General features: G+C 40.4%; 1 protein-coding gene across 1 annotated transcript in view; it reads left to right on the top strand.

Annotated features, from left to right (window-relative positions):
* KCNH8 (potassium voltage-gated channel subfamily H member 8) overlaps positions 1–12929 on the top strand; it is a gene marked incomplete at both ends in the record, with an annotated part of 386577 nt that overhangs the window by 310018 nt on the left and 63630 nt on the right. Inside the window, one exon of the mRNA XM_080917518.1 lies at positions 12201–12400. Within this exon, the coding sequence (XP_080773644.1) occupies positions 12201–12400 (200 nt within the window). The remainder of the gene's footprint in view (positions 1–12200; positions 12401–12929) is intronic.

The raw sequence follows: 12929 nt of genomic DNA, 5'->3' as shown, positions 1-12929 counted from the left end.
AGAGGGGCAAGGCACTGCTTTGAACACGTAGGCTTTCTTTCAGAGAGACGGCCTCCCCTCAGTATCAGGGGTAGTAGCTTATACCTTCCAGTCTCCAGACATGCCTCATAGACCTCTGCCTTTTGGGAATGCTCCCACCCTAAACAGTCACAGCTACATTGGTCTAGTGTTGCAGAACAAGAGGGGGAAGTCCCTCCCTTAAGAACACCAGGCACCTCCACACTTCTGCTTTATAGCTTCGTCTGGCTGCCGCCAGCAAAGCCGATTACTTGCCATGTTGAAATATTTGGCATAATCTGATTCTTCAGAACTGACTTAGGGTTGATACTACTGTTGCTGACACCTTTCAAATGACTCGTCCGAAGCTTTGGGACTTAAAGTAACTTTACAAGCCACATAACCAATAAGGGGGCAAAGTTTGAACCCATTTGAATATTTCTGCTTTTTAAAACATAGATGGTAGCCTTACAGAATAGCATACAGACTGCAAGGAGCAAGGAGCGGGGACAGATCTGCATATCCCTCTGGGTGGAGGAAGCATTCCTGACAGAGTTTAGTACTGTATTTCCCAAAAGCCTGCTTTGTTACATTGCTTTACCTCCCTCAACCCCAAATATCGGTTAGAGAGGTAGGAGATAGGACGCAGACAGCACGTGACATGCACAGAGGTCTTCATCCACACAGTACAATCCAGAGTCTAACACAAGTTAGAGTTTGGACAGTACCAGGCAAGGAGTGCCTAGCGTCAAGTCAAATGAGGAAGCCGAGAAGCAATAAGGGAGAAGAGCCAACTTTTGCAGTCTTCTTGGAAAGAGCCGCAGAAGCAGCATTCAGGGACTGCAGCAACTTCACGGGCCCTTGGTCGATGCCAAGTGCTAACAGCCTCGAGAGCAGAGAACAAGAATTCTCATTTCTAAAGAGCTACAACTTGCCAGAACACATGGGGGCTGCTTCACACCCAGTGTTATGATTTACGTAATTCCCATACTCCTCAATGGCCCATTTTTCTGCCTAACAAAATGACAAGCACTTTGCAAGTAAGCATATCTATACTCACTTAGTGTGGCCCATGTTTCTTCTTCTCCTGATGGAAGTGTTGTGAGATGTTCAAGGCAAAAGCCTGCTAATTTGGCCATTTGAGAAAGTTACTAAACAGCTGGGCATGTTCTCTATTGAACCAACTATAGTATTAGTGGTCCTTGACCAGAATTGCCAAAGCGTCATCCATCTAATCCCTGCTCTGTGCTGAACGTGGAAGCTATTATTGGCCATAAACTCAAAATATTTGAGATATGATTTAATAGTGTCACTCGGTTAGTTCTTTGCTAAATGTATTTTGAAGAGATTTCCTGCTGTAAAAGCAGTGTGTAACTGGCATCAAGACTTGAGGTGCCCTAACATCAGGTGGAAACAACAGCAACATGGCTCTAGTGCTAAATGACCTATGTGTGCTGCATTCCTTAAAGCTTTCTGTTTGTGTTTGGGGGAATAACATTATATTATTGTGAGATTTACCCTGGGCTAATAGAAAGGATGTGCTAATTTTAGCCTCTCCTAATTAACAAATTACTTGCACAACATTAAGAACTAATTATAAAAACTTACAATAGAAAGCACTTTATTCATGTAATTTTCATAGCACTAAGAAAAAGAGATGATTAATATCCCCAGTTAAACTAAAGGCCATAAAACAGCAGTAAGTTTAAATGCTAAGACTTCACTAAGATCTGAAATTTTTGTGAAGTGTCATGTTCTGGGAATTAATTTTGTTTACTTAAGTTTTATGAATATACACAAACAATTTATTTTAACAGGAAAAAGGGTAAAAATAAAGTTTGAAGTTTATAATCCTGTGCACTTAAACCTAGGGCAACTTATTCTGGAGTTCTAATCCCACACAGAGCTGTGGAAGCCAGTAAGGGTAGAGATAGTTACTAACAATCAGTAGCAATGTTACAGGAAAGGGGGCACACAGACCCCCAGATACTTACCCAAGACAGAGACGTAGAAAAGAGACTCTAAATTCTTTGTTTCCAAACCTCTTTAGACATTCCACATATTGTATAATTTGCACATGAGTAGAATTACATTTTAAGGGACTGAAGAGATGGCTCATCTGTTAAGAGAAGCTTCTATTTTTATAAAGGGCGGGGCTTGATTCCTAGCATGCACATGATGGCTCGCAACTGTTTATAATCCACTTTCAAGGAATCCAGTGCCTTCTTCTGACATCTGTGAGCTCCAGGCGTGTACATGGTGCACAGACACGAATGAGAGCAAAATACCCATACATATAAAGTAAAAATAAATCTAAAAAAATTCTCATTTTAATATCCAGATATATAGTCAATATAAGAACCTATAATGATGGGGTGTGGACATAACTTATATAGAGGAAGAATATTTTAAGCTCTAAAGTACAAATGTTTAAGCCAAATTATTTAAAATTTCATACCAAGAAAAGCCTATGAGAACCTTGAAAGCATCCACTAAAAAAGTAATTCAAAGGGTTCGAATAGCTCTTAAATTTGCAAGTTAATAGTAAAGCCAGTGTGTAAAGATCAAATGTATGTGAATCTATTAGTAACATATAATCACAAAGTAAAATGTAAAATAATACAGAAACTTCAAATGTATGGTGAAAATTTTAGCTGGAATTCTACAAAACTATATAGAAAACTACAAAGCACTAGTGGGCAATGTTAAAAATGGTTTAAAGTTATTGGAGGGGACAGAAAGCAATGATTCCAGTCGCATATGTGTATGTGATCTCTGGGACAGAAGACAAAGCGGCTCTGTCTCTGTGTGCTTGACAGTGGGCAGGTGTTTATAAAGAGCAGCAGGAATCAGAACTGAAAGTAGCCAAAACAAAACATGAAAGACAAAATTAGAAGACCTGCATTCAAAGCACAATGTGAGCTGTGATGTTACAGTCATTAAGGAAATGTGATTTGGGGTGAATAGCAGAGCAGAAAGCTGATGGCAAAGGAAGGGGGTTAGCAAACGCTCATGACTACCATGTCTGCTGTGACATAGCTGGTGACATAAGAAGGGGGTTGGCAAACACTCATGACCAGGTCAGCTGTGACATGACTGACTCTACACTACAATTCAAGAATGGCTGCATGCTCAGTAAATGTTATTGGGAACCAGAAACAGATCCTGTTGCCAAGACTGAAAACTGTAGTTCCTTGGAATCCACATGGTGGATGAAGAGAAGTTGTCCTCTGACATTTACTAATGCCCCATGGTAAATTCATATGCACATCCATACCCACATATACATACAGGTATGTACATACGCATACACATGCGCATGCATGCACACGCATGCCCTGAATACATACATACATACATACATACATACATACATACATAAAATAATGGTTTTTTAAAGTTTTTTATTCATTTTTGTGAGTTTTATATCATGCATCCCATTCCCGTTCATCTCCCCATCTCCTCATACCTATCTACACTTTGTCCTTGAAACCTTCATCTCCAAAAGAAAATAAAAAAGCAGATAAACAAGAAAAACAAAAACAAAGTACAGAACACATCTCATTGTGGAGCCTGTAATGTGTCACACTGTGTCCCAGAGACAGGCCCTTTCATGCACTCTAACAGCTCACAGATGTAGATTTGGGGTGTGCAAACTCAAAGTCCTGGATTTGGGCTTTGTTGATAGCTAAGCTGGTCAACCTACCAGCTCTTCCTCATCTGAACCACTGGCATGAGCTCTTTACTGCTGTCCATCTAAGATACCCAGTGCCTATGGAGCAGGAGACAGGGCCACCTCTCCCTTTGTCATGCCCTCAGGGGCTGGTTCATCTGCACCCCAGCCTCAGGAGCCAGCTCCCCTGTGCTCTCCAGTGGAGGCTTAGCAACCAGTGAAAGGCTAGGATAGCTCTCCTGGTCTCATTTGCTCAGAGCTGCCTTCCCTGTGCCTTCCCTGTGAAAGCCAGCTCCACTGTGCAACTCAGGAAAAATGCAGGGAGCAAGGGCTACAACCAATAGGGACAGCTTACCAGCTCTCCTGACTCCCTCAGGTGGCAAAGGGCAGGTGAGAATATCACATCTTTGCCCATCATGGCAGAGCAGCAGGACCAGCTCTCCCATGCTCATGCCCTCAGACCAGCTCTTCTGTGCCCACTCCACCTCACTTCACCTCACTCCACTTCTTTTGTCTATGAGGCAAAGTGCAGGGTTCACTCTCCCTGAATGCTGCTGATTCTCCAGTGTGTCTCATCCAGTGACAGGTGGGAGCCTATTAGCACAGTCCTTGGACATCAATGTGGTCCCAGATGGCTGTGCAAATCAGGGATGTCCCAATCTATATTATTTACCGATAATAGAAGCCATGGACAATAATCCTTGGTGCTTCATGACCATAGACCTAGCCATGGCCTTAGATGGCAGGGTTGGCCACTCACAACAGGTTCTTCTTTTCCTTTCTCATGTCTCCAGTTCCAGCTCTCTTCATAATGTTCAAGCTGCCCCACTTCTTCTTCTCTCCATCTGCCTACCTCATACTTGACTAGTGTAGTGGCTTCCAGTGCAGGCTGGCCTCTGGGTATCTATAGCCCACCCATGTGGTGATAGGTAGGGAAAAGGTCCTCCTGTGTTATGTTTTGTGGCAGCAGGAGGCCTCTGTGTAAATAAAAACATTTTAAAGGTAAGTGTTGGCTTGGGTCCAATGTGTAGAGCTCCTTGTTAAAAGTAAGCTGGCCCACCTATTAAACAACATGAAAATTAATTTAAAAAATGGGATTTTGAGATGAACATGAAGGAATAAGCAGTAAGGAAACATGAGGGCATAGTCTCATGAACCTGAATTCTTCAAATGTTTCTAACCTGTCTCAGATACCTCATTGTCTGTACAAATAATTGCAAATTGATCTGAGGCATATCTCTTTATCTGAAGACTTTGCTAAGTGTGAAAAGTAAACTGCAAGAATTAAGGTATTTAAAAACATTTACCAAGTAAAAGGTTGCTTTCTGGTATATTTTTAAAAGGTACAGAAAAACTGAGAACCCTCTAAAATACATTTGAACTCAAGAAAAGATTTTCTTTCATGATTTGAAATACCCTGGGCTTACAAAATCAGTGATCCAATGATTCTCTTCCTTGTATATTGCCAGTAGAAGTGGGAGCATATGTGTTTGGACTGAGAATGCATTGTGTATGCATATGCTTATGTAGTGCATGTGAGTTCCTTGTGTCTTGGTTTCTTGGCTTTCAATGCACTGTCATTGATTCCATCACTTTGTGCCAATGAATAAGAACACCATGGTGCCAAGATCCTATGGGGGAGCAGAAGTAGAAGAGTGAGGAGTCATGGAGGAAGAGAAGGAGAGAAGGAAAGGGAGAGAGGGAGACAGAGCCAGAGTCAGAAACAGAGAGACTACATGGAAAAGAGTTATTTTCAGAATCCCTAGCAGGCAATAACAGGCTGATAGAAAAATGCCATTAACAGAATAAACAAATAATTTTTGAGAGTTATGCCATTGAGAACTGTACCAGGATGAAGATGAATTATGCCCTGCAAATGTATAAATAAATCACTAACTCAATGCTGAGCTGAGTATCCTAAGTTCACAAAAGAGTACATCCTATATGATTCTGTATAGAAAAATATAAAGAAAGAGTAGCTTATCAGTCACAAAGTATGTGGTTTGTGACTGTAGCTACCTTTGGTGAGGAGGGTAGTTGGTGGCTCTGAAGAGTACAAGCCTTCTAGGATGCATTAATATCTGGGTTGTTGATCTGAATGGCCAATCCATATTTGTGATCACTTTGGGAAATCTCATTGAGTTATACATTCAACCTTGAGCACCCCCTTCCCCTCCTCTCTCTGTGTATGTGTGTGTATTATTTTAGTTTTACCTTGTAAACTTAAGGCAGGTGAGTGAAAACTAGTGTAGGTATCAAATGAGAATAAGAAAACTGAGCCAAATTCTTATTTTTTTATTAAATTATCTTTAATTTGTGTGAACAGATTGATCCAAGTCATTGGAGAAAGTTGCCTTGTCTAACAGGTAGAAAATAACCACAAAGTATAAATAGCCATTTTGAATGTCTCCCATTTCCAAGGGAAGTGGGCATAAATTTTTGGAGGGAGTGAACACAAAATTTGTAGGTTCTTGTTTAAAGTTATAAAACTCTAAAAATAAGCTACAGAATTGCAGCTGCCTCGTTTACCTTAGGTAAATATTTGTGCTGCATGGGAGAGATGCCAAGCATACTAGTAGGCTGGGAGATAACAGTGACTAAGAACCAATGATGCCTTGCAAGTTCACAGATGAATGATAGTTATGGGTGTGCAAGCAGATCATGGGCCTGTTGCCTGCTTCTTTAAAACTGTGCTCTATTGTAATACACACTTTAAAAAACCCTGATAGATACACAAAAATTTATAATGACCAAAATAGAGTTTTTAAGGAATTATATTTTCTAAAATACTTAATAAAGCTATGTATATAATTTTTGACTCTAGATATATAGAGAGATATAATTTCTTTCCTATCTTTGAATAACTTTCTTTAAAATGTAACACTAATTGCCTAAAGTTATCTGAAAGGTTTGCTTCAGCTGATAAGCCTTGATGGTCAGATGGCTTATCACTGATGCAAGTCTAGTTTCAATGGGACATTATTATCACACTTCCCTAAGGGCTCCAAACCCAAAGTGAACCTATATGTGATCTTCTACATTCAGGCCATTATTAAGACATCTTTGCAACATTTGAATTCATTCTTTAAGAAAATGTTTTCTGCTGCATATATGCAGCATCTTGGTCTTCATGAAGGTTCCCCAAAACGGGTAGCCGGGACTTACCCTGACTCTGTTGGCTGCCTGTGGATCCTGTCCCCTTAACTGGGCTGTCTGGTCTGGCCTCAGTTGGAGAGGATGCATCTAGTCCTGCAGTTGGGTTGATACCCAGGGGAGCCTCACCCCTTTGGAAAGAAGGGGAGGAATGAAAGAAAGAGCCATGTGAGGAGACTGGGCAGAGATGTGACAGGGAAGGAAAGTGAATAAATGATCAACTTAATGAAAAACTACATCCTTCTAATTCTGACATTTGAAACCCAGTATGCACTTATTGGAGGATCAAAAATTCCAGGTCAATTAGGAGGTGGGAGAAAAGATATGGAGAACAGGGTTACACAAAATTTGAGCTCTGGTCTTCTTTCCTATTAAAAGAAAGGAGCTCTCATCGAGACCCTTCAACCACAACACAATAGCTGTTACTGCTATTATCCAGCCATAATAGTATGTGTGGAAGAGCAATGGTGCCCAAGTTCAGGGAAGGACCTAGAGTCATGGAAGGGATAGAAGAAGAAAGCAAAGGCAAAAGCTCTGGGATGTACTGTAGATTTCTTTTCATCTGAGACCTGTGTGCTTTTCCCTGAGACAGCAATTGGAAAGCCCCTTTGTCAGATTGTACAAAATGCATTTTATGCAAAACTTCCACAGAAAGAAAAAGAGCCTCCAACACACTCAGCATGTCTAGCACTCAAGAATTATATATATATATAATTATGTATATAAATATATATATATACATAATTATATATACACATATATATACACACATATATATAAATACATATATATGCATGTGTATGTCCAAAATACCTAAAGAAAAAATATATTTCATAAGGGTGGTTTATTCTGTTACTTTTTACAAGTTCAATGGCTCAGAGGCTTAAATATTTTACTTGGAGGAAAACACACACACACAAAGGAAAAAGCCACATATACACAGAATAAGCATCACTGGGAAAAGGCGATCACAATATGAGAACTGGGGTTTTATTCTAACTTATTAATTTAGAGGTGGTTTTCTGTGCAGAAACAAGACTTTGAAATTGTGGTGACTCAGACAGATGAGTTCCTTCCAACAACACTTATGAATGCTACAATTAATCCAGTAATTTATTTTATTGATAATGTACAATTAGGATGCTAAACGGTCTGAACACATTACTGCTCTCAGTTTAAGTGCTTTACACATTATAATTAAGCAAAGCAAAGTTAAAATCATACATGTAATTAGGAAAGGCGGTGTTAAAATAAATGGAATAGGCTTATTTTCTGAGCTCAATTTATTCTCTGGAAGACTACTGCTCACGGGTTAAAGACAGCAGAGCTTCCAAGCGATTTGTGTCCAATTTTTTTAAAGCAAAGCATAATCAGTTCTCAGCTCCCGTTTTCGGGTGATTTTCTTCGTGTGTGTGTGTGTGTGTGTGTGTGTGTGTGTGTGTGTGTGTGTGTGTTTTCTCCAAGTAAAATATGTAAGCCTCTGAGCTGTTAAGCATGTAAAATAACCTAGAATAAACTAACATTAAGAAATACTCACTTTTTTTAGATACTTTTGGACAGGGAAGGCTTTTCTCTGCCCTGTCCTTTTGTGTGTACTTGCCTGTGGCAGGCACTAGTTGAATATTTCTAAAATTCTTGCATCAAGAAGTGGTTTCTACCAAGAGTGATGTAACTCTTGAAGGTCGGGCAGAAAAACATTAAAGCCTTTCCCCAGAGTTTTACTCTGAGTGCAATGACGTTTGTAATCTTTGCATTTTTGAGGGGAAAGTTCACTACTACTGCCTCACACATATATGAGTTGCTTCCATACACACTGAGACACTCAGCTCTTCATCATAGCTTAGAATAGCCCGACAAGTAAGATAATAATCTGCCTTCTTAATGAATAAGAAAATGTGGCACATAAAAAGACTTAGTTTGGGCAGTTCTCACAGTGAGGAATAGGAAATCAAGAATTCAAACCAAGATTTGTCCGATTCTGAATCCTCTATTGTTCATGAAGTATTATACTAAACTTAGAGATGGGTTCCAAATTTAACTCTATCTAAGTAACATTTACAAATAAGTCATTGTTCTTAAACTGTGATTTTATAGGCATGGGCACCATTAGTCTATAGAAAAATTATAATATATAACTTGCTATGGTTTTTTAATTTTAATGTCACATTAAAGTGAAATTTATATGTTGGCATTTGCAAACTTCTAGTGACTACGGGGAAAAAAGTAAATTGATTTGGTGCTGTCTTGGAATCTTCAAGATCAGTTTGTTCGTGTATTTATGTGTTTGCATTGTTTGTCCTTTGGTGCCAAGGAACTTGTGCTGCTGTTCCTCCTGCTGTGACACTTTGGTGGCAGGACCTTTTGATAGGTCCTCCCGGATAAGCTATTAATCTTTTAGTTCCTATTTAGGGAAAAACCACTGCAACCAGCAAATTTTTTTTCAAAATACATGAGCTTCTTATCTTACCTGTCTGGGTTAGGGTTGTGGGATCAAATCTGAGGTCGCTGTGAACGGATCTGCCCATGGGCATGAGATGCCCAGGCTCTCTCCCATCATTCATAGCCTTAGGCAAAACCAAGTCTCCCTGAGTTATCTATTGGTATGTACATGAACCATTCTCACTCCATTCTCCTAATCCTGCAGTGTCTTTTCTGCCTTGTTGCTAACCCCTTCTCAAAGAAGAAATCCCCTAGTAGAAAAGCCCAGTCCTCCAACTATGATTTTTTTTTTTCCCAGAAACAACCTACTCCATTCCTCTCCCATTGACCCCATAGTTGTGGAGAAAAAAAACACTTGCATTTTGTCAAACACTACTAGTAGCTTGTTGTGTTGCTGCTGCTGCTGGGTGTGTATGTTCATTTGTGTTTTATATTCCAGCCATGTAGCCACTCCCAGTCCTCCCTCTCACAGTTCTTCAGCCTTTTCTTCCTCTCTCCTGCCTCTGAGAGCTTGCTTCCCTGCTCCCCACCCCCACAAGCATTTCCATTTCCTGGGGCCTGAAGTCCCTGGGGCTTATTTTCTTCTACTGAGGCCAGAACAGTCAGTACTCTGCTATATATACACCAGGGACCTTGCACCAGCCCATATATGCTGCCTGGCTGGTGGCTAGGTCTCTGAGTGTTCTCAGGGGTCTGGATTTGTTGAGACTGCTGATCTTCCTGTGGGGTCTCTTTTCCCTAACATAACCATAGGGGTCCTGTACTTCTGTGATTGGGGTTAAGTCTCTGCATCTATCTCACTCAGCTGCTGGTAAGGTCTCTCAGAGAACAGCCATGTCTGTAAGTACTGTCACAGCATCAGTAATAGTGTCAGGCCTTGGTGCCCACCCAAAGATGGATCTTAAGTTAGGTCTCTCAGTGTGCCTGTCCTTCAGTCTCTTCTCCATTTTTCTCCCTACAGTTCTTCTAGACAGAAATAATTCTGGGTCAAAATTTTGACTGTAGTTTGGTAACCTGATCCCTCCACTTGAGGGCCTGTCTACCTATTAAAGGACAACTCTTGCGAGTTCCCTATCCCCAATGTTGGGCATTTTGGCTAAGGTCACCCCTATTGAGTTCTGAGAGTCTCCCAACTCCCAGGTCTTTGGAACTTTCTAGAGCCCGCACACACCTGCCACCCCCAGGAGCTGCAACCTGTGCCTCTGGCCTTCTCTGTTGTCTGCCCCGCCCCATACTTTATCCTATCCCCTCCTTCCCCTCCCCCTTCTCCCAACCAGGACCCTCCCTTCCTCTGCCTCCTGTGATTATTTTGTTCCTCTTTCTAAGTGGGATTGAAGCATCTTCACTTGGGCCTTCCTGCTTGTTAAAGTTCTTACAGTCTGTGGGTTGTATTCTGTACATTTTGACTAATATCCACTTGTCAGTGAATGCATACCATGCATGTCCTTTGGGGTGTGGGTTACAATACTCAGGAGAATAGTTCCATTATTTTGCCTGAAAAAAAAATTATAATGTCCTTATTTTTAATAGTTAAATAGTATTACATTGTGTAAATGAACTACATTTTCTGTATCCATTTTTCGGTTGAGAGTCGTCTGGGTTATGTGCAGCTTCTGGCCATTACAATTGAAATTGCTATGAAGATAATTGAGCAAGTATTTTTGTGGGATGGTAGAGCATCTTTTTGGTATATATCCAGCAATGGTATAGCTAGGTTTTCAGACAGAACTATTTCCAGTTTTCTGAGGAACTCACAGATTGATTTCCAGAGTTGTAGCAGTTTGCAATCCCATCAGGAATGGAGGAGTGTTCCTTTTTCTCCACATCCTCACCAGCATGTGCTATCACTTGAGGTTCTTAGCCATTTGGATTGGTGTAAGGAACTTATTTCAGGGCTCTTCTCTCTCTCTCTCTCTCTCTCTCTCTCTCTCTCTCTCTCTCTCTCTCTCTCTCTCTTCATTTTCCTGATGACTGAGGACTTTGAGAATTTTTTTTAAGTACTTCTCCTACATTAGAGATTCTTCTATTGTGAATTATCTGTTTAGCTCTGTACCCCATTTTTATATTAGGTTATTTAGATTTGTGGAGCTTAACTTCTTTAGTTCTTTATATTTTCTGGATAATATCCCTCTGTCAGATGTAGGGTCCATTCTTTTGTGGCTATTCTGGTCTCAAATGCTGAGTGTCTCCCTTAAGATTAAGGTGCTTGCAAAGTTGAACTGAGGGTAGAATTAAACTCATTATAACCTCAGCCTCCCACTTCTCAGGAAGTCCTCAAATTTGTAACAGCTATCTTAACCTTAATAGTAAGGCAAACACATCATTTACTAATATTCTGTAAACATTTGTATTTACTTTTGGGTTCATGGAATCGAACCCATGGACATAAATGAGTTCAGCAAGTGCTATGGCACTGAACTATGTCCCAAGTCCTTAATGTGATAGTTTTTCTCTGTGAGACTAAAATTCTAACAATAGATACCCAGTCATTATAAATAGGTTTGTTTTTAAAATAGACCTGTTAGTGTAATAGAATAATTGTTAACTGTAAATGTGTTGCCTGTCCTATGGAAATCCTGAGAGAACTGAATAATAACTATTAAAGTGTGTGTAACTACTAAAATAATCCTTATGTTGATAGAGTTCAAAGGAAACATTTTCAGATCCAAAAGGATGGCTAAAATAATATATGTGTGTCAAAGGGACTGCTTCATAATTATTATTATAAAAGCTATTGTTACTTTGATTAGGCCATGTGGTGGCAAAATGACTGCTTCTAGATGTACTTTACAAAGAGGAGTTGTACCTTTATGTTCCTAACAATGGAATCATGTCAATAAGTCCAAACAAGCATGCTTTACTCTAACCCGTCTGTGAAATAGATTTATATGTAAAGGGGCCTCTACCTTACTAGCCTGTGTTCTGTTGTGCTCTCTAGCCCTGATGCATGCCTTGGTATTTGGGAATGTGACTGCCATCATACAGAGGATGTACTCCAGATGGAGCCTGTACCACACTAGGACCAAGGACCTAAAAGATTTCATCCGTGTGCATCATCTGCCCCAGCAACTCAAGCAGAGGATGCTTGAGTACTTTCAGACAACTTGGTCCGTCAACAATGGAATAGATTCAAATGAGGTACTGTGAATTTCTTATGTTGACAATTTCAGGAAAAAGCATATACTTATCCTGTAAAGGCAAGATGTTCTAATGTAGGCATAAGAGAGGGAGGCAGTTACCCAGCCTCTTTATCTCTCTGTCTTTCATCATTCATGGGCCTACAACCCACCTTTGTTTTACTTATTATTATTTTTATTTTTTAGTCCATTCATTGTGCCCCTCCCAGTTCACCCTCTCACAGTTCCAAATTCTATTCCTTTTCCTACCCCATGTCTCCAAGAGGATGTCCTCCCCCAGCAGACCTCCCCACTCCCTGGGGCCTCAAATCTCTCAAGGGTTAGGCATGTCTTCTCCCACTGAGGCCAGAACAGGCAATCCTCTGCTGTATATGTGTCAGGGGCCCTGTGGATGCTGCCTGGTTGGTAACCCACCTTTCTTTATGCATCACAGACAGCTGATGCCTTCACAATGGCACTCTGTGATGACAGTTTCATAGCAATTTGCTACAATTTTCATTTTCATTGTGCTTTTTATAGGATTCATCCTT

The sequence above is a fragment of the Micromys minutus genome (assembly GCF_963924665.1).
Source record: "Micromys minutus genome assembly, chromosome: 5".
NCBI classification, from domain to species: domain Eukaryota; kingdom Metazoa; phylum Chordata; class Mammalia; order Rodentia; family Muridae; genus Micromys; species Micromys minutus.
The sequence above is the reverse complement of the archived record's forward strand: the minus strand, read 5'-3'. Positions and strand labels throughout refer to the sequence as shown.